This window comes from Lycium barbarum, chromosome 2 (genome assembly GCF_019175385.1).
Source record: "Lycium barbarum isolate Lr01 chromosome 2, ASM1917538v2, whole genome shotgun sequence".
Taxonomy (NCBI): Eukaryota; Viridiplantae; Streptophyta; class Magnoliopsida; order Solanales; family Solanaceae; genus Lycium; species Lycium barbarum.
In genome coordinates this window covers 25,219,974-25,238,783 of record NC_083338.1, presented here as the reverse complement: position 1 = coordinate 25,238,783, position 18,810 = coordinate 25,219,974, and the positions used below count along the sequence as shown (strand labels likewise).

The 18,810-nt window shown below is 36.6% G+C and overlaps 1 protein-coding gene across 2 annotated transcripts; it reads right to left on the bottom strand.

Annotated features, from left to right (window-relative positions):
* Positions 1 to 3,417: 3,417 nt before the first annotated feature.
* Positions 3,418 to 9,615, bottom strand: LOC132626367 (zinc finger CCCH domain-containing protein 22-like). 2 transcript variants are annotated; one of them, XM_060341225.1, is made up of 8 exons: positions 8,753 to 9,615; positions 6,167 to 6,349; positions 5,897 to 6,076; positions 5,702 to 5,805; positions 4,955 to 5,197; positions 4,738 to 4,879; positions 4,200 to 4,276; positions 3,418 to 4,081 (listed from the first exon to the last, which is right to left on the bottom strand). In XM_060341225.1, the coding sequence occupies exons 1-8, from the start codon at positions 9,379 to 9,381 to the stop codon at positions 4,032 to 4,034; spliced, it is 1,608 nt and encodes a 535-aa protein (XP_060197208.1). In that variant the 5' UTR covers positions 9,382 to 9,615; the 3' UTR covers positions 3,418 to 4,031. The 2 variants fall into 2 exon arrangements, with proteins under 2 accessions (XP_060197208.1, XP_060197209.1); XM_060341226.1 differs by having other exon boundaries at positions 4,200 to 4,273.
* Positions 9,616 to 18,810: the final 9,195 nt, after the last annotated feature.

Sequence of the window (18,810 nt, the reverse complement as noted above, 5' to 3'; positions counted from 1 at the left end):
GAGAGGAAGAGAGACTTACACATGGTATTCATCGACCTAGAAAAGGCTTATGACAAAGTTCCAAGAGAGATCCTATGGAAATTCTTGGAGGCTAAAAGTGTACCTGTGACGTACATTAGGGTGATCAAGGACATGTATGAGGGAGCCAAAACCAAAGTAAGGACAGTAGGAGGAGACTCAGAGCACTTTCCAGTTGTGATGGGGTTGCATCAAGGATCAGCTCTTAGTCTGTTTCTATTTGCCTTAGTGATGGATGAATTGACACGGCAAATTCAAGGTGAGGTGCCATGGTGTATGCTTTTCGCGGACGACATAGTCCTGATCGACGAGACTCGTAGCGAATTTAACGCTAAGCTGGAGGGTTGGAGACATACTCTGGAGGCTAAAGGGTTTAAGCTGAGTAGGACCAAGACAGAGTACTTGGAGTGTAAGTTCAGTGAAGCACCTCAGGAGGCTGGCGTGGAAATGAGGCTTGGTACCCAGGCCATCCAGAAGAAAAGTAGCTTTAAGTACCTTGGGTCTATTATGCAAGGCAGCGGGGAGATTGACGATGATGTCACACATCGTATTGGGGCAGGGTGGATGAAGTGGAGGCTTGCTTCCGGAGTGCTATGTGACAAGAAGGTGCCACCAAAACTTAAGGGCAAGTTTTACAAAGCGGTGGTTAGACCGACTATGTTGTATGGGGCGGAGTGCTGGCCAGTTAAGATATCTCACGTTCAAAAGATGAAAGTTGTCGAGATGAAAATGTTGAGATGGATGTGTGGCCACACCAGGAGCGACAGGATTAGGAATGAGGATATTCGGGATAAGGTGGGGGTGGCCTCGGTGGAAGACAAGATGCGAGAAGCGAGATTGAGATGGTTTGGGCATGTGAAGAGGAGAGGCACAGATGCCCCAGTGTGGAGGTGTGAGAGGTTGGCCATGGATGGTTTCAGACGAGGTAGGGGTAGGCCGAAGAAGTATTGGGGAGGGGTAATTAGACACGACATGGCGTAATTACAGCTTACCGAGGACATGACCTTAGATAGGAGGGTTTGGAAGACCCAAATTAGGGTAGAAGGTTAATAGATAGTCTCGTTATCCGTTCTTATTAGTAGTCGCAGTATCGTAATATAATTTCTTGTGCTCCGATTTATGCTATTATCTGTTATTTCCTATGCTTTGATTATCCTGTGGTATCTGTGTCGATTGCATTATTTTATTTTATATTATTGTTTTTCCATGTCGCTTTGAATTTCTTAGCCTTATCTGACTTTTTATGCTTTTATGCTTTTCTTGAGCCGAGGGTCTTTCGGAAACAGCCGTCCTACCTTGGTAGGAGTAAGGTCTGCGTACACTCTACCCTCCCCAGACCCCACGACGTGGGATTTCACTGGGTTGTTGTTGTTGTTGTTGTTGTTGTTGTATATAATCGAGATCTAATCAAAGGGAATTACAGACGTGATTGTCGAAAGTTTACACCATCGCGGAAAGAACTTCAGTCGTAATCGTCTGAAGTATGCACTACCATGAGAGTACCCGTCACAAATTTCTGAAGTTTTAAAGCAACTTCAAGAACTTCAAACGCGATTGTCTGAAATTTGCACCGTCACAAACTTTTTCAGGCAAACTTCAAACGCGACCGTCTGAAGCTTATACTGTCACAAGAGAACTACAGTCATTACTGTCTGAAGTGTGCCCACTTCAATCACGGTTATCTAAAGTTTGCCTTGTAATGGAAGAACTTTATATGTGGTTGTCTAGAGTTTGCCACTCGATTGTTTAAAATTTACACCCCGAAATTTGTAACTTCAAACGCGAAATTTAGAAACTTCAGTCATCTACGTTTTAAGTGTGTTCCAAAGTGGAGACATTTGCAAAACTTTGTACGCTGAGAGTATAAACTACTCTCTTATTTTCACTCAATTAGCTCAATTCAGTAACCAGCGAACCATATTCATGCATTTAAATTGCACGCTTTCCGTATAAATTTACATTGACTCATGGGAAAAATCGATTCGATTCCACTCATTCAATTGAGCGGTCTGTTCTTTTATAGGTAATTAAATTATTTGACTTAGCTAAGACCGCTCAATTGCTTCTAAATGCCGTCCTATTTCACTTACTAATAAAAAAGACTCTAAATAAATTTTAAAGATGCCTCTCAGCATTTATAATTGAGAACGAATCGCAACTTACACTAAACATAAATTTTTTGGATGTAACTATTTTCAAAAGATGAATGAATATATTTCCAATAAAACTTTTTAAAAATTTAGTAAATTTATTCTTGATAAACAAAATAGGACTTATCGAAAACATAAATCATGAACATATGCGTCTTAAGTACAGGGAACACTTGATCACATGAGATAACCCTTTTCTGTTTCTATTTCATTAATTCATTTTCTTAAACTCAAAAGAGACTCACTAGACAAAAAAACAGGAGAATACACCTGAGAATATTCACCAACTCCAACGACACAAGTACAATCATTTTATATTCATACACTTCAAAAAAAATCCCAGAGGAATTCTGAACAATAACACACACACACAATACTGTTTCAACGAAATAGGATAACCATCAGAGTGGAGTTCAACTCCCACGTATAGACATAAAATGCTATTAAGTGATTTCTTCAACAAAATACTCCCTCCGTCCAACTATCAATTTAACTCATTTCACGTCCATTAAGAAAATAGTTAAATAAAAGTGAAATTTTACCAAGTTGTCCTTATTTATTAAATCTTTCTTCTTTTTTTCTTTTTTTTTGAGAATTGAGCAATATTATCAAAAACGGCTTATTTAATGTTATGGATATACTAGTTGAAAACAATTATCGACTTCAATCTTGAATTCCTAAAGTATAGTATTTTGAGACAATTGTTTGAGCTAGAGTAACCGTTAATTTGGGACGAAGGGAGTCGTAGTAAAATAATCGATGTGCGACTCGACCACTACTCATTATTTTATTTTTCTTAAAGGCACATCTACTGAATAGTTGTTGGGGAAGGAGCAAGTTTGGAGCACATGTGCACAGTAGATTAAATGAAAGAATGACAAAATAGAAAGGACACCAGTACCCATAAAAACAGAAGGCCAAACACATATTCAAGTATGAATAAGGTTATTGGGAGCCTGATGGTGAGTGGGGGATGGGGTGGGGTGGGTACCTTAATACTATTCAAATGGTGTCAGTGGGCATGTGATAGTATGGCCCTTCACAATTCATGTCCACATAAAGGAAACCACAAAATGAGACAAAATAGTCCCCTAAAGTTACCTTTAAATGCATAAAAGAACACACTTCCATTTTCATCCCCACCCTTTTCCCCTTTTTCCCCTCTTTTTCCTTTTTGCTAATGTAACCCCGTGTACTCATAATGAATGATGAAAAAGGGTAATCTTTACCATTCTTCGCTTGATGAAAGCTGAGAAAAAAGGCTGATCTTAGCAGTCTTCCATTTCATTCTCCTTTTGGATTCCTCCAATCAAGTTGCTGTAACAAATTTTAACTGCTGACAAGCTAAATGCATATACTCATTTAGCAGAAACATGGTAATCTAAAAGTTTTTTCCTTTTTCTAGATTAAGTTTTACATGATAGCAAGCTATGATTTAGAAGAGGGCAGAGAAAAAAAGTACTACTACACTATCTAAGGTTACTACTAATCTACTAGAGCCTTTGTTATGGTATTGTTCTGTGTGGGCAGAAACATGGTAATCTAAAAGTTTTTTCCTTTTTCTAGATTAAGTTTTACATGATAGCAAGCTATGATTTAGAAGAGGGCAGAGAAAAAAAGTACTACTACACTATCTAAGGTTACTACTAATCTACTAGAGCCTTTGTTATGGTATTGTTCTGTGTGGTCCAGCACACAAACTACAAAAAGGGTACAAAAATAAACAGAGAGGGACCCCCACTCCCATAAATCAGTTCATCTGTCCTTTACCTATGCATTATGTATTTGTTGTAAGTAGTATGGTATTGATGATGGCAACAATCTTGAGATCTTCCTTACAGATCTTTTCTTCTATTGTGTTTGCTATACAGCTAGAGGACTTTTACTACTTGTAAATGATTCTACCAACTTTTCTGCATAAACACACAAAATGAAAATTTTGTTACATATATTTATAGATAGATAAGATGAAAGCAAATCTAATTTACAAGAAAGTTTTATACATGAGGATGAAAGAGAAAATTCTCTTACCAAGTTCAACATGTTGTTCTGCGGCTGATTTAGTAGGAGAAGCAAATAGGTTATCAGGAAGGATGTGGTCCAAGCTGCTACAATGACAAAGATATCTCAGAAACATTAGAAAGAATCCAAGAGAATTACCAAGAGAAAATCACCAATACACACTACATAGCAAAGAAGCAATTGTGTCATACTTTGAGCATCTTCAATGGGAAACTAATTCAGAAGGCTTCAATATATCATCCATCATAACTGTAAACTTCATTTTGATAAACCTTAAAATTCCATCAAAGAAGTTGTTTAATACTCCCTCCGTCCCAATTTATGTGGGGCACCGTTTGTTTAGGCACAAAGTTTAAGAAAGAAAGAAAGACTTTTGTAATTTGTGACCTAAAACAAATCTTAAACATTTGTGTGCCAATAAATCACATCATTAAGGGTCAAAGGGGAACTTTAAAGTAAAGCTGTTTCCAAGTATAGAAAGGTGACATACTTTTTGCTACAAACTAAAAAGGAAAGGGTGTCACATGAATTGGGACGGAGAGAGTACCTTTCTAGAGGATCAGAGTCATCAGCATTCGAGGTCTGTTCCTTGCCGCAACTGCCATTTTTGTTACTTGTATGTGGCATCTCCTGATTGTCATCAGCTGCATTAGCTGGGGGTTTGGTGGGTTCCTGGACACTGTTCTTTTCTGCATGAGAAAAAACATCAGTCAACACTTGGTATAAAAACCAAAGAAGAAAAAAGACATGTGCTAAGTGTTAACCTGCTAGGTCTTCTTGGTTGATGTCATTAGACGAATAAACAAAACCCTGATTGTTTTGAAACTCAGGAGATGGAACACCTGGAGAGACGCTAGGTTGAAGGTGATTATTGTGATGATGGTTCTTCATCAGTTGCAAATTCATTAACCTTCTGCCTTGAAGCTCAATCGCTTGCTGCAATTCAGCATCCTGCTCCATTTTTCTTCTCAACATCATCTCGTGCGGATTATAAAACATCCTTGCTCCTGCAAAGAAAGACACTATTAAGGAGCCATTTGGCCATGAAAATTATTCATTTTTTTCAGGAATAATTTATCACTTTATTACAGATCAGTGTTTGGTTATAAAATTCACAATCCAACTTGGAGTTGGATTCCAAAGTTGGAAAAGTGCTCTAAACCTGATTTCCAACTCGATCTTCATAAATTCCAAGTAAAGTGCTCTCTTCTCTCCTTTGCAAAAGTATAACCAAACACAACTCCAACTTCAAAAATTCCAAATAAAGTGAAAAATGTTTGAAATCTATGGCCAAACACCTATTAGTGTCTCCATCTTACAATTGGAGAAGAACAGGTAACCTAGCTCGTTTTCTTACCAAAGGGCAGGGAATGTCATAGAGCTCCCTAGACTCAAGCTCCGAGGGGCTTAAACATGCTGAGAACTCGATGTTTGAAATCTATGGCCAGACACCTATTAGTGTCTCCATCTTACAATTGGAGAAGAAAAGGTAACCTAGCTCGTTTTCTTACCAAAGGGAATGTCATAGAGCTCCCTAGACTCAAGCCCCGAGGGGCTTAAACATGCTGAGAACTCTTCTCTATCAATAGGCTGCTGCTGTAGGTGAAGTTGCTTCCTTCAATTCAATTAAGAATGGAACATTAGTCACGCACAATGTATGTATAAGAAATCAATCACAACAGACGATAATGTTCGTGGTTTCATACTTGTCTGGGATTTTTCCCTTTTCTTTGTATGGTTTAACAAGCACGCGAGAATCACACACGAAATGAGGGTTCCCTTTGGCCAAGATAAGCTTCACAGTTTCTGCGTAGACGAAAGTAACAAATCCAAACATTCGCTTCTGCTGATATGGAATTCTAACATCTTGCACTGGCCCGTACATACTTCAAAAAAAAAAAAATCAAGGACCACCTAACATTAATTATTCATTCAACTTGATTTTCTTTTATCCAATAAAAGAAAGAAGCACAAACCTAAAGTAATTGGACACATCCTCCTCCTTAAATGTGCTATCAGCAGGAAACGTCAAGTAAATCTGTCTCGAACTAGAATTCGAATTTCCACCCAGCGCCATTGCTGAAAACTCATTTCTGTCGGGTAAGGATCGGCCATGTTTGTGGAACTCATCACTTATCATTAATGCTGCTGCAGCCGATCTGCAATTCAGACCATAAAAATGACTAACTCGAAATGCGTAGCCTATATTCAATACCTCAACCTCAATAATGTCCCAACCTAAAATCTAAGCAGTATATACAAAACCATAAGTTCTTTCTAGTATACCTAAAAGAAAAGCACAGGCTCAGACACCATGGAGCAAGTAAATACACTATAAACCGACAGAATGCCATTACATCGAAAACATTACAAAAAAGAATTATTGTTGTGTTTGGTATGGAGGAAAACATTTTCCAGAATTTTCAATTTTCCCATATTTGGTTGGTCAAGATGTTTCAGAAAACATTCTCTCTAGAAAAACAAGTTCCTTAAAAATGAAAAAAATGACTTTCCTAATGGGAGTAGGGAAAACAAGTCTCACAAGTGACATCCCAAGTTGATTGTCTCCTCCCCACCCACCCAATGCTGCCAACCCCCACCACCCCTTGACCATCCCCCCCTGCCACCCACGAACCCCCACACCCCATCCCATCCCACCCCACCCCCATATATTTTTGCTAGATTACATATATATACACTTTTGGGATAACATATTTTTGCTTGCTTACCAAAGACTAGAAAATAAGTAAGAAACCCACTTGTTTTTCAAGAGAACATTTTCCTTCATGCCAAACACAACCTAAGTCTCAATCCCAAACTAGTTGGGATCATGCATATTAATCCTCCATACCCATTTGACTCTATCTAGGGCCATTTCATTCAATACTTAGTGATTGCCTCTACGGACAAAATCAGGGCCACCTAAAACTAGGAATTTTCAAAACCTCGCACCTATACACTAACATACAATCTCTAACCAAACTGAAAATAAGTTGGTACAACATGCTAGAAATTGCACAAAAATAGCAGAATCAAAACAATGCAACACCCAAAAACCCATATTCAAGAACACACTAATCAGTAGATAACTTTCCTCCAAATCAACCAACACAAGAAAATATCAGCACAATGCCAACTGTTAAACCCAAAAATTCTAAAATTCCAACTAAAAAGGTGAAACGAAGTTTTTATCAACTCAGTTTAAGTACTGAACCTCCCAAGATCAAAAGGCTTAGTATTTTAGGGGCCGTGGATAATTTTCACTTTTTCCCAGTATTTATTCCGGAATCATGTTTGGACATAGAATTGTTACAATTTTCCGGAATTCAGTAATATTCCAGAATCCAAAAAAAAAAATCAAGAGACCTGTTTTCACATTTTTCACTCCAAATCACTCACAAAAATTCAACATTTTTTCAAGTTGTATTCATGTCCAAACACAATCCAATTTCCAAATAACATTTTTCAACTTTTTCCCAAATACAACTTTTTTCCAAATTTCACATTTTTAATGCCAAATACCCACTTAACTATCCATTAGACACATTCAGAATCCTTAGAAGAGCAGAAACTGGGTAAATGGGTCAATGTAAAGAAAAAAAAAAGGAAAATTATTGGTTGTTACACTATGCATAAAAATTGCAAAATAAATGCAGGACCCAAAAACCCAGATTCAAGAAAACACCAAAGTCAACAACTTTCCACAAAATACAACCAACACTATGCTAAAAATTGCAGAATTAAAACAATGCAACACCCAAAAACCCATATTCAAGAACACACTAAAGTAGATAACTTTTCTCCAAATCAACCAACCACAAGAAAATATCAGCCCAATGCCACCAACTAGCCCAAAAAAAAAAGTTCCAACTAAAAAGGTGAAACAATTTTTCATCAATTGTAAGGAAAGTTACTTGCAAGACAAAAAAAAATTAAAGAGTAAATACTGGTTGTTATACTATGCATAAAAATTACAAAAGAAATGCAAGACCCAAAATCCCAGATTCAAGAAAACACCAAAGTCCACAACTTTCCTCAAAACACAACCAACACAAGCAAAAATCAGTCTTAATGCAATTATACCTGTATTTCGTAGGACAAGGGAACAACCGATAGTTATGCATAAAAATTGCAAAAGAAATGCAAAGACCCAAAAAAAAAAACCATATTCAAATTTGATTAAATTCAAAATACTTTCAAGTTCCAAAAACTGGCTCAGACCAATTTTTGCGAAAAAATTCAATTCCACTCACAGAACTTCAAAACTTTTTCCAAATAAAATGTATATGTCCAAAAACAAGTCCCAAAAATTACAACTTACAAAAAACACAAATATTCAACTTTCAACTTCAAATCTATGACCAAACAACAACAACATACCCAGTAAAATCCCACATAGTAGATTCTGGGGAGGGTAGAGTGTACGCAGACCTTCCCTGGTTCCGGTAGACCCTCAGCACAAGGACAAAATCTTTTTTTTTTTTGAGAAGGTAACAGTTACAAGGACAAAATCTATGACCAAATAGGAACCAAAAATCAGTGTTAAATCCCATAAAAATTACCTTTGATTATCATTGTAAACATACATGCATCTGTTATAACCAAATGGATGACGCCCACCAGAAGTAGCCATAAATCTCTGTTGCTGCATTTGCTGCTGTTGTAACGCTTTAACACGCAAAAACTCATCAAAACACTCAATATTAGACTCATCACCATGCATAAAATTACAATTATTTCCATTCTTACAAAACCCTCTAGCATAATACATGCAATAAGGATTCCTATCATCTGACCCACCACCAAGAAAGACATCATTAACTGAACAACTCCTACGATGTTGAAACAACTGGTTTTGTTGTCTATTGTTTTCCTCAACAAAAACAATAGAATCATCAAAGGATGATGACAACTGATCAAAAACATTCCCACCATTGTTGTTTGGTATCATTCTAGGGGAAGATTGTTGAAATGGGTAAGGTACAGATGAAGTGTTTGATGAAAGTCCTAAACGAGTTTTTGCTTGGTTTATAACTGAAATTAAATGACTTTCTGGACCAAATGCTAGTCTTATCATCTCTTTATCACCTTGGTCTTGTATTAATATATAACCCATGATTTTTGATGCGTTTTCTGGATCTATACTTTGGATTCTTGATAACACTGTTTTTGTTGCTTCATATGCATCCATGGTGTCACTGATTTTCTTTCTTTTTTTTGTGCAAATGACCAAAGAAAGAAAGGTTAGGGTTTTAAATAGGGGTTGATGAGAAAGAGAATTATTATGGAGATTAAATGGGGTTTTATTTTTAAGATAATATACTATAGTACAAGGATTTATTTATATAGAAATGGTTGTGTTGTGGGTTTTATTACAGGGTGGGAAAGATATTTATTAACCATGTTATAAAAGGCAGTGATGGGTTGGTCTTATATTCGTGCAATCATTTTTTCATACCTTATTATATACAAGTGTGTGGGTCTTTGAGTGGGATAATAATAGACATTGGAAGAGAAAGATACTCACACGCACCCTTCCTTTAAAAAAAAAAAATGGAGATAATTAAGACTTAAGAGTATAATCTATTATAATTTGTTTATGAGTTAATTACACTAAACATACTTATAATGTGACTTAATCTCAGATACATCCTTTATATTTTAGAATCAAACGTTTGCATCCCTATAATATGAAAATTCCATACTTAAGATATATCCGTAACTAAGTATTATACATATTAAAGAATAATTATTACTGTAAAAGATATGTTATTTTATTAAAAAAAATTATGTATTTCTCTTGTAATTTAATTTAGCTTTAAATAATTATAGCAGTATCCCTTATAAATATACTTTATAAGGGATGTAAGTGTTGGTAGGGGTAAGATTCGTGTACATCTTAACCTCCCCATATCTCACTTATGAGATCACATAGGTTTGTTGTTGTGTAAGTATAGAATTTTCATACTATAAGGAGTGTAAATGCTTGATTTTAGGAAATAAAAGATATCTTTGAAATTGATTCATATTACAAAGATACTTAGTATAATTAACCCTTTATTTATCCCAACACTTTCAATGTCAAAACATCAAACTCAAAAAAAAAAAAAAAAAAAACATCAAACTCCCACAAATAATAATAATTTATATAACAACCATCATTTTAAAAACGTAAGTTCATTTAACAATTCATTTTTTAAGTTTTTGTTAGTAACACAGAGATAACAATTCGCTAACTAATAGTATATGCACTGAGGCGTTAAAATAGAGAGACATGAAACGAAATACACGAATAAAAGGATATTTGGCTAAGCTTATTATAAGTATTTTGACTTGTTTATGATTTTATATTTAGTTTTAGTTTGACCAAATATTTAATACAATTTTATCCTTAATATTTTTGTAATCTCAAAAAGATTCTTCCTAAACATCACTTTTAATTATCACTGTATTACATTTTTGTCGTTTGTCTTTTTTATGTAACTATTTTTTTTAATTACATATATCTTTTGGAAATAGTTTCAAGGACATTTTATTCAAATTGAAAAGGTATTTGTTAACACTTTTTAACAAACACACTAACTACTTATTATTAATTTCGATATTTTTATCTGAACACGTGATTGTTTATTTATATAATTGTTTCAACACCTAAATATTTTTTAATAATGAATACTTATCACTACTTCTAATCACCAAATTCAAATAAAAGTTTTAGTAAAGAAGAGCAGCAAAATTTCTTAGTTGCTTGATATGTCGCAGAGCTGTGCTCGAATTCAAAATGAAATAAAGTATTATAGAAAAGAGAGAGTAATGCAATAGGATAGGATTCTAATATGTAGTGGCAATTTTTTTTAAAAAAACAATCTAGAAAATTGATTTTTTTAAAATAAATCTGGAAAAAAAATGGCTTTTATTAAAAAATTGGAACTCTTTTGTTTTAATAAAACTCATTTTTTTTAAAATATATTATTGAGAATTGGATATTTTAGTTAAAAAAATTGGAAAATAATTTTTTTAAAAATATGGAAAACTGTAAAGTATTTTTTTTTAAAAAAAAAAAGTGCCCTAATTTTTTTAAAAAATCTGGATTAATTTTAAAAAATCTAAAAAACTAATTTTAAAAAAATCATATTCTAGATTTTTTATCTAAAATATCTAATTTTCGAGAATATATTTAAAAAAAATGGAAAGTTTTAGATTTTTTAATAAAAGCCATTTTTTTCCAGATTTGTTTTAAAACAATCAATTTTCTAGATTGTTTTTTAAAAAATTGTCACGTAGGCACCACATAGAATAAGTTAAATGTCATGTGGCGTCCATGACACCCAATTCCAATGACTAGACTTGCTTATGTGGGAATATGTTAGAAAGGAGGTATATTTTTTAAACTTTGTTAACGGTAGAGGTATATTTGGCCCCAACTTGTAACGGGAGGGGTATATTTGATTACTTTGGCTAACGAACGGCAAAATTAGTCAATAAACTAAAGTAGAGGGGTATATTTTTCCAAAAAATTATGCAATTGACAAGAGGGGGTTGCTCAGATGGTAAGCGCTCTCCACTTTCAATCTGAAGGTTGCGAGTTATATAAAAAAAAAAAATCACTGTGGTCTACTCTCCAAGATTAAGATTTAATATATCTAAAATTTAGTAGTCAGGGATTCAGTTAGAATTTATGAAGATGGAATTGGAAATGGAGCTTCTTGTTTTTTCAATTTTGAAATCCAACTCCATGTTAGATTTAGACATAATTAATAATAAAATAAAATAACTATTTAAAAAAAAAAATCATGGCCTAATCTCTCCTTAATTTTTGTTAGACTCGGCTTTGATTCAACGTTGGTAAGTTGTGTGAGTGACTCGACTTAACTATCCTATTTATATGGGTTGATTTCTCAAACAGTTAATCATCTAATGATAACTATCTCAAAATGTCATTTTCTTTGTTTTGTAACAAAAGCGTTACCCAATTAGAGGTGATTGTCTCGGAAAGTCACTTTTCTTTGTTTTGAAATGGAAAAGTCCCTGAACTATTATCATTTCACCAATAAAGTCATTCAACCAATTCAGGTTATATTTCCTCTAGATGGGAGTCCTACTGAGCTGGATCGTCTGTCTGTCTATCTGTACCTGCGGGCATGAGCGTAGCCCCCCGAGCAATAGGGGAGTTAGTACGGACAATTACTGAGCATGCAAGGCATAAGAATAACATATATATAAGAATCATGAAAGGAATCCGAAACTCATAAACAAACTTACTGTATGAATGCATCTGTATTATTGAAGATACCTCTGGGGTGTATGATATGCATGTACTCTGTCAAAAAAATCATGTACATCTGTGTATACATACATACATACATACATACATATATACATACACACACACACACACACACATATATATATATATATATATATGTATGTATAGTAAATTGCCCGTCCATTTAGGTACGGTGTCATCATCATCATCACTATCTCGCGTCCGGGGCGATAATCATCTCACGCTGCCCACTAGTGGTGCTGCTCGGCCATGTAGGCACGGTGTTATGCTGCTCGGCCATGTAGGCACGGTGTAGAAAAATAACTGAACCTACATCTATATATAAATATAAACAATGCATGAAAGACTGATACGCCCAAATTACGCCTTCAAAATTAGGAGTAAGCGGTCGTTGTCAAATATAAAACCCAACGAGGTTGGGGTTGAATCCCACAGAGAATACAGTGAAAAAATATGCTTATCAAGTGTAACGCTAGACTATTAGTCTTTATTTCAAGGGCGAGGGGGATGTAATAGTAATTGATTTGATGTTTGCTTGTTAATAACTAAATGGTGCTGTTATGAGATGTAGACCATTAGAGAAAGGGACTAAGGTTGCGGTCCCAATGGAAAGTAATGCGAGTGGGTATCAATTCAACCTCTTCAAATGTCTAGATGCGATTAACGATGGATTGCTTAATTTTATCAAAAGTCTTTTGACCAAATTAATAAATATCATTACTAAGCTTTCTCAAGCCTTAGAATGTGGATAGAGTAAACACCCAATATGCTACAAGTTAGCCATCCTATCTCTAGCTCAGGCTATTAGATGGGTTTAATGACCCAAATCCTTGCTATCTAACCCTTTTCCTAACTTCCACCTTCTTTCTCAAACAAAGTGAAAGTACTTAGGCACAAATGATGTTTGCAACCATCAAGAGACGTTAAAGTATGAAGAGTTGATAGAATGCATCATTAACATATAAATGAGGTGTAAATATGAAACTCAATCACATAACTAACACATTTGGTCCCACAACCTTAGCTAATGGGTTTAGCTAAACATTTGCATTAAGTAAGAAACAAAGATAAATAATGTAACCATAATGCTTACAAAGCTTTTTGGGAGAAAAGCCACAAAATAAAGTGCAAGATTCCTCTTTAAAGCTTCAACAACCAATCATAAATGTCTCCTTCACAAAAAGACAATAATAAGTGCAGAGAATGTCTTTTTCAGAACCCTAGGAGGGTATTTATATCCACCAAAAACGTGCACAAAGTTAGACAAAAATAACCCTGCAGAGGCAACATGCGTCTCGCATGTTGTGTCGCAAGACAAACATGCGAGACGCAAAGCATGCTCAGCAGCCGCATATTGTGCTCTTGACTTCAGGCTTCCCAGATTTTGGACAAAGTTTGCGTTATCACTGTAGTATCGCAAGTTGAACATGTGAGTCGCATGTTGGTCTCGCAGATTATGCAACCTTTCATCTCTCTTCTTCAGTGGCCTGTCATGCTATGCGGTGCTATTGTGGATCCGCAGGCATGACATGCGGTTCGCATGTTGTGCAGAGTGTGTCCTTGGCCTATTTTGCCTCATTTTGTTCCGTTATTGTTATGTCCCGTGTTTTCGCATAATTGGAAATCGAGAAAGATGATTAAGACTTGTATGTTGTGAGGAAATATTTTGATTTTAGTTAACATGACTATGTTGGTTGCGAAATTATTGGTGTAAATACATTGGGGAAGGCCGAGGGTAAGTTTGGAATTTCGGAAATTAGTTTCGGGAATTACAAAACGAGCCTTCATCGAATTGGGCCAAGGAGAAACTTAACAAAAATTGAGCCCAAGTCCAAGGGGGTGGCCGACCAAGGCTAGGCCCAAGCCCCTTATTAAGTGGTCATGTGATTTTCACATGACCTTTAGTTGGATATATATCATTTCTCCTTTGGAATTATCAAGAAACCTTATAAAAAAAAAAGAATTGAAGAACACCCCATTTGAGGCTCTCGGCCGAACCCCCTTTGGGGAGAAAGATTTTTTTTTTCTAGCCTTTGTTTTGATCCAAAAATCTTGTTCCTCCCATATTTGTAGTGTACTCAAGACGCTCTTCAACGGGATATAATTAGTTTGGCGAAAGGAACACGTTTGCGACAAGTCGGAATTTCAAGAAAAGGTAAGAATTTTACCCTTTTAATGTTATGGAATTGGTATGAATATGATAAGGATTGAGAATAGACGAGAACCTCGTAGTTTTGATGTATGTATGAAACCGTGGGTGTGTGTGTGTGTGGTGTTGTGGCCGTGACTTGTGTAGTGTGGAAGGCAAGTGAAATTGATTTTGTTTAAGTTGATTAGTTGCGTCGTTGTGGTATTTATGACGTAAATGAATGTTTAACGAATTGAATTGGCGTTGGAAATGGTTGCGGATTATTATGGGAAAGTATATGATTTCGGTATATTTGTGTATATCCTTGTATAATTATGATATTAAGACTTTAAATATGAATTTATAATGATGTTAATGAATTCGGAATGAAACGACGCGAGTTAGAATGTTCATCGTGAATTTTCGATGTTTTGAAGAATTATGGAAAGTAATGGATTTTGGGGTCATTTCGTGTATGGCTTGGATTGTAGTTAGGATGTGATTGTATAAGTTTGAATGAGGAAATGAATGCAATTATGTAGATATAGAATTGGAGTTTTGGAAGTTTGAATGAAAGTTGCCAACTTAGATAATAAAGTAGAACTTTGAAGCTAGAGTGGTTTGATTATTGCTTGTGTTGTTTGGTGATGTGTGGGCTGTTGTTATTGATGTATTTTGAGCCGGGCTAAGCCTCGGGGATGTTAGATTTATAGGGGAAATGCTGCCGAAATTTCGGTAGGCAAAAATGAAGTTAAAGGCATTTTTAAGCCTAAGAATCTCAATTGGTAACTTTGACCATTTGCAGATTTCAGACGAAACGGGACTGGACTTTTGGGAGAGCATACGACATCTGTGGGGTATGTAAAGCTTCCCACTCCTTCGTTTGGCATATCTTAGTATGATAGGCGAATATGAGAACTTCCGGAGCATTTCTGCTCCTCGAAACCCGATCCACAGAAAGGTTACTATTCATTCAATTCAATTGAAGCCTAAGGGCTCTATTTTGGCTAGAATGCCACCACTCGTCCGAAACCTATCGAAATGTGGTCGGGTAACTTAGAAATGATTATGTATGACCCTTTGGCCTATAAATGTTCGGAAAATATGTTCGCCACCTCAATTTGACTCGAGGTGGGCCCGCTACCCCGAAACGCCCTAATTGTCTTATTGGGCTATCTTTGTGAATAAAGTTTGACATGCTACTTTCGATTTTGGAACTTCCTCCTACGGGATATGTTTTGAATATTACGATGCGCTAAGTTACGTTTTGAGCTATACGTACTATTTTGGAAACGTTTTGTGAAATGAAACCTTATATCGACTAAGTATTCGATTACTTTGTATTATGAAATGACTTATGGGATTACTCTGTTTTGAGAGACTATTTTGAAGTATGATTTGCATTTGTTTGCTCACGACTCCGCTCGTGCCTTATTATGACTTCGTTCACCGGTTCCCGGGCCGGATTTTTGATTCGTGCGCTTTATGATAATTCGGCCGTATGCTGTGTTACGGTTCCCGAGGCCTCGCCATAGGGCCGGGTTCCGTTTGGAGTTATGTTGTGATATGGCTCGTGATGCGATACACTCGCCTATGATTATGTTTGTGTTCGGGGATGCACGGAGATTTGAAACCTTCTGGTGTTATGCTGTGTGTGGCGCCAGCGTCGGAGTGGCGACCATGTTCCTAAGCGTTTGCATGATTTCGTTTGCATTATATATACGTATATGATTTTGATACGGATTTTGACATACCGATTTGTATTCCACTTTGTTATCTGATTTGCTTTCGGTTTTGATCCATATTTCTGTACTCCGTGCTTTACATACTCAGTACATATTTCGTACTGACCCCCTTTCTTCGGGGGCTGCGTTTTATGCCCGCAGGTACAGACATTGGTGATCCTCCACAGTAGGCTTCCCTCTTTGCTATTCCGGAGTACTCCTCTTTGATCCGGAGTCCACTTTTGGTACAGACTCCTTTTGCTTTGTATATATTTCGTACATTTGACTATTTGGGTACGGCGGGGCCCTGTCTCGCCATATGTCTTTGTTTTGAGTTCGTAGAGGCCTGTAGTCATATATGTGGGGTAAGGGTCCTGTATATGTTGGTTTGATTTCGTTTTCTGGTCTTAAAGCGGTCTGCTTGTTATGATGGCCCCAAATGGCCCTTATGCTTATGTTTGCACTTTTGACCGGCGATGTCTATTCCGCCGCTCAGTTGTATTTGATTTGTGCGACCGCTTAAGACATATTTTCATATAAATTATGTTTGATATGATTTCGTAAAATTCGGAAATAAGTTTGGACCTTATAATGAATGTGTGATTCGGTCTAGGCACCCAAGTAGGGTGCCAGTCGCGGCCCACGGGGCTGGGTCGTGACAGTTATGCTTTCCGAATATTTTTCCCTACAAAGTGAAAAAAACATGCTAAAAGTAAAACCAAGAGTGCTTGAAGAGTCACAAAAACTTAAGGAACAAGTGTCGAATGTGCCGTAATTCCATGGCTCATCAAAGACTCATGAAACTATGCTCTGGACTACTCTGGGTAACATAAGATCTCTGGGACCATAAACGTGGAACATAGGAATTCAAGGATACGATGAATCCTTTATCATCTAATAGAGTCTTTGGAACTTGCTTGCTTACTTTGTTCGTTCAGATAATAAGGATTACGCCAAAAGAATAAAAGGGATAGCCTTAACATACCTTGAAGCGTATCTAATCGTCCAACGTCTACTTCTTGAACTCGTAAGTTTACAATCAAGAAAACATAGACCACAATTAGTCCCTCCATAACACTTACTATCCAACTCAAGTGAAAAAAGGGACTTAACGAAGTTCGGGCAACATCTCTTTCATAACTCAATAATCCTTTAATTCCAATTTAACTTAAATATCAACAATAATACTAACAACAACCATATCAATACTTACATATCAAAATAAAATCAATTCTACTTCAAATCACCCCTCCAACATAGCCCTCAAGTCCAACTCTACTCTTATTCAACTTACAACTTTCATAACTATAATTCCCTTTTCTTAAAACCATCAAAATTCTTGATAATAACTCAAACACAATGATAAGAATCATATACATACCTTGAAGAAGCTAGGATACCAAGAATCAAGCTCTAACTCCAATTCCCAAGCTCATCAACTTCAAAGAAACCCTAGGAACAACCTTTTTTGCTTCACTAGCTCGGGTTTACGGACTCGGATCTTGCTAAAACTCCTCCAATATAATAGAAAGTAGTGAGATGAAATATTTAGAGGTTTTCTCTGGTTTGGAACTAAGAAAATAAGAGATAAAGTCATGGGACTAGATATTTATTGATGGATCAAGAAGGTTCCAGTGGTTATGGGTCGACGGACAGGTCGACGGCTCGTCGACACGTCGACGGCTCGTCGACTAGCTTCGTCGTTTTGTCACCAGAGAATCAGAGGCGATGGTAACACTGACGGTCCACAACGATGGCTCGTCGACGTGTCGACGGCCCGTCAATGTGGACTGGTTCTGCAGGTTTTTCCTGGGTCAGTCCAATTCACGTCGATTCGATTCGTTTAACTTCTGATCCTGTAGTATTTCAAGAAACATGTACTTATGCTTTGGTACACACGGGGTAAGGCACTTAATATTTTAAAACTCGGGTACGGATCTCCATACTAAGGACATAAACCACCCATAGGCCAAGGACTTCCTTGTGACCAAAATGAGGGGTGTAACAATATGGGAAGGCAACGCTGGCTCGGCGGGCCCATGAGAAAACGCCTGAGTGGGTCGCTCTGGTGGACCCGCTGGCGCCGAACCCTAAAATATAAAATATTACTAAATAATGAGTAACATATATATTTAAAATAAGTAATTTAAATGAACAAATATGTATTTTAAATACTAACCGGGATTAAAAACTCATCGAAGTCAAGAATCCTGGGTCCCTCTAAATTCCTCACAGGCCGCTCATCAGCTAATGAAGCGCGTAACGCCGCCTAATCGGCGTTATCACGCTCCTCCATGTATGCATTCTGGCTTGGCAGTGATGAAGACCCAGGTATCTCAGCAAGTAGGAGCGCTGGCATAAACGAAGGTGACTGTCCGGGTGAGCTGCCACTGGCCTGGAACGGCTGCGGATGGATTAGAACGGGAACGTCATCTGGAATGGGAGCGGCCTCATCTACATGATGGTGTCCTCCACCACCAG

Excerpts from the sequence above, each read along its gene's own strand:
- LOC132626367 (XM_060341225.1), bottom strand. The coding sequence starts at position 9,381 with ATGGATGCATATGAAGCAACAAAAACAGTGTTATCAAGAATCCAAAGT. Across the intron at positions 5,806-5,896 it reads AAGGGAAAAATCCCAGACAA|GAAGCAACTTCACCTACAGC; the intron begins GTATGAAACCAC and ends ATTGAATTGAAG. Across the intron at positions 4,880-4,954 it reads CAACCAAGAAGACCTAGCAG|AAAAGAACAGTGTCCAGGAA; the intron begins GTTAACACTTAG and ends TTTCTCATGCAG.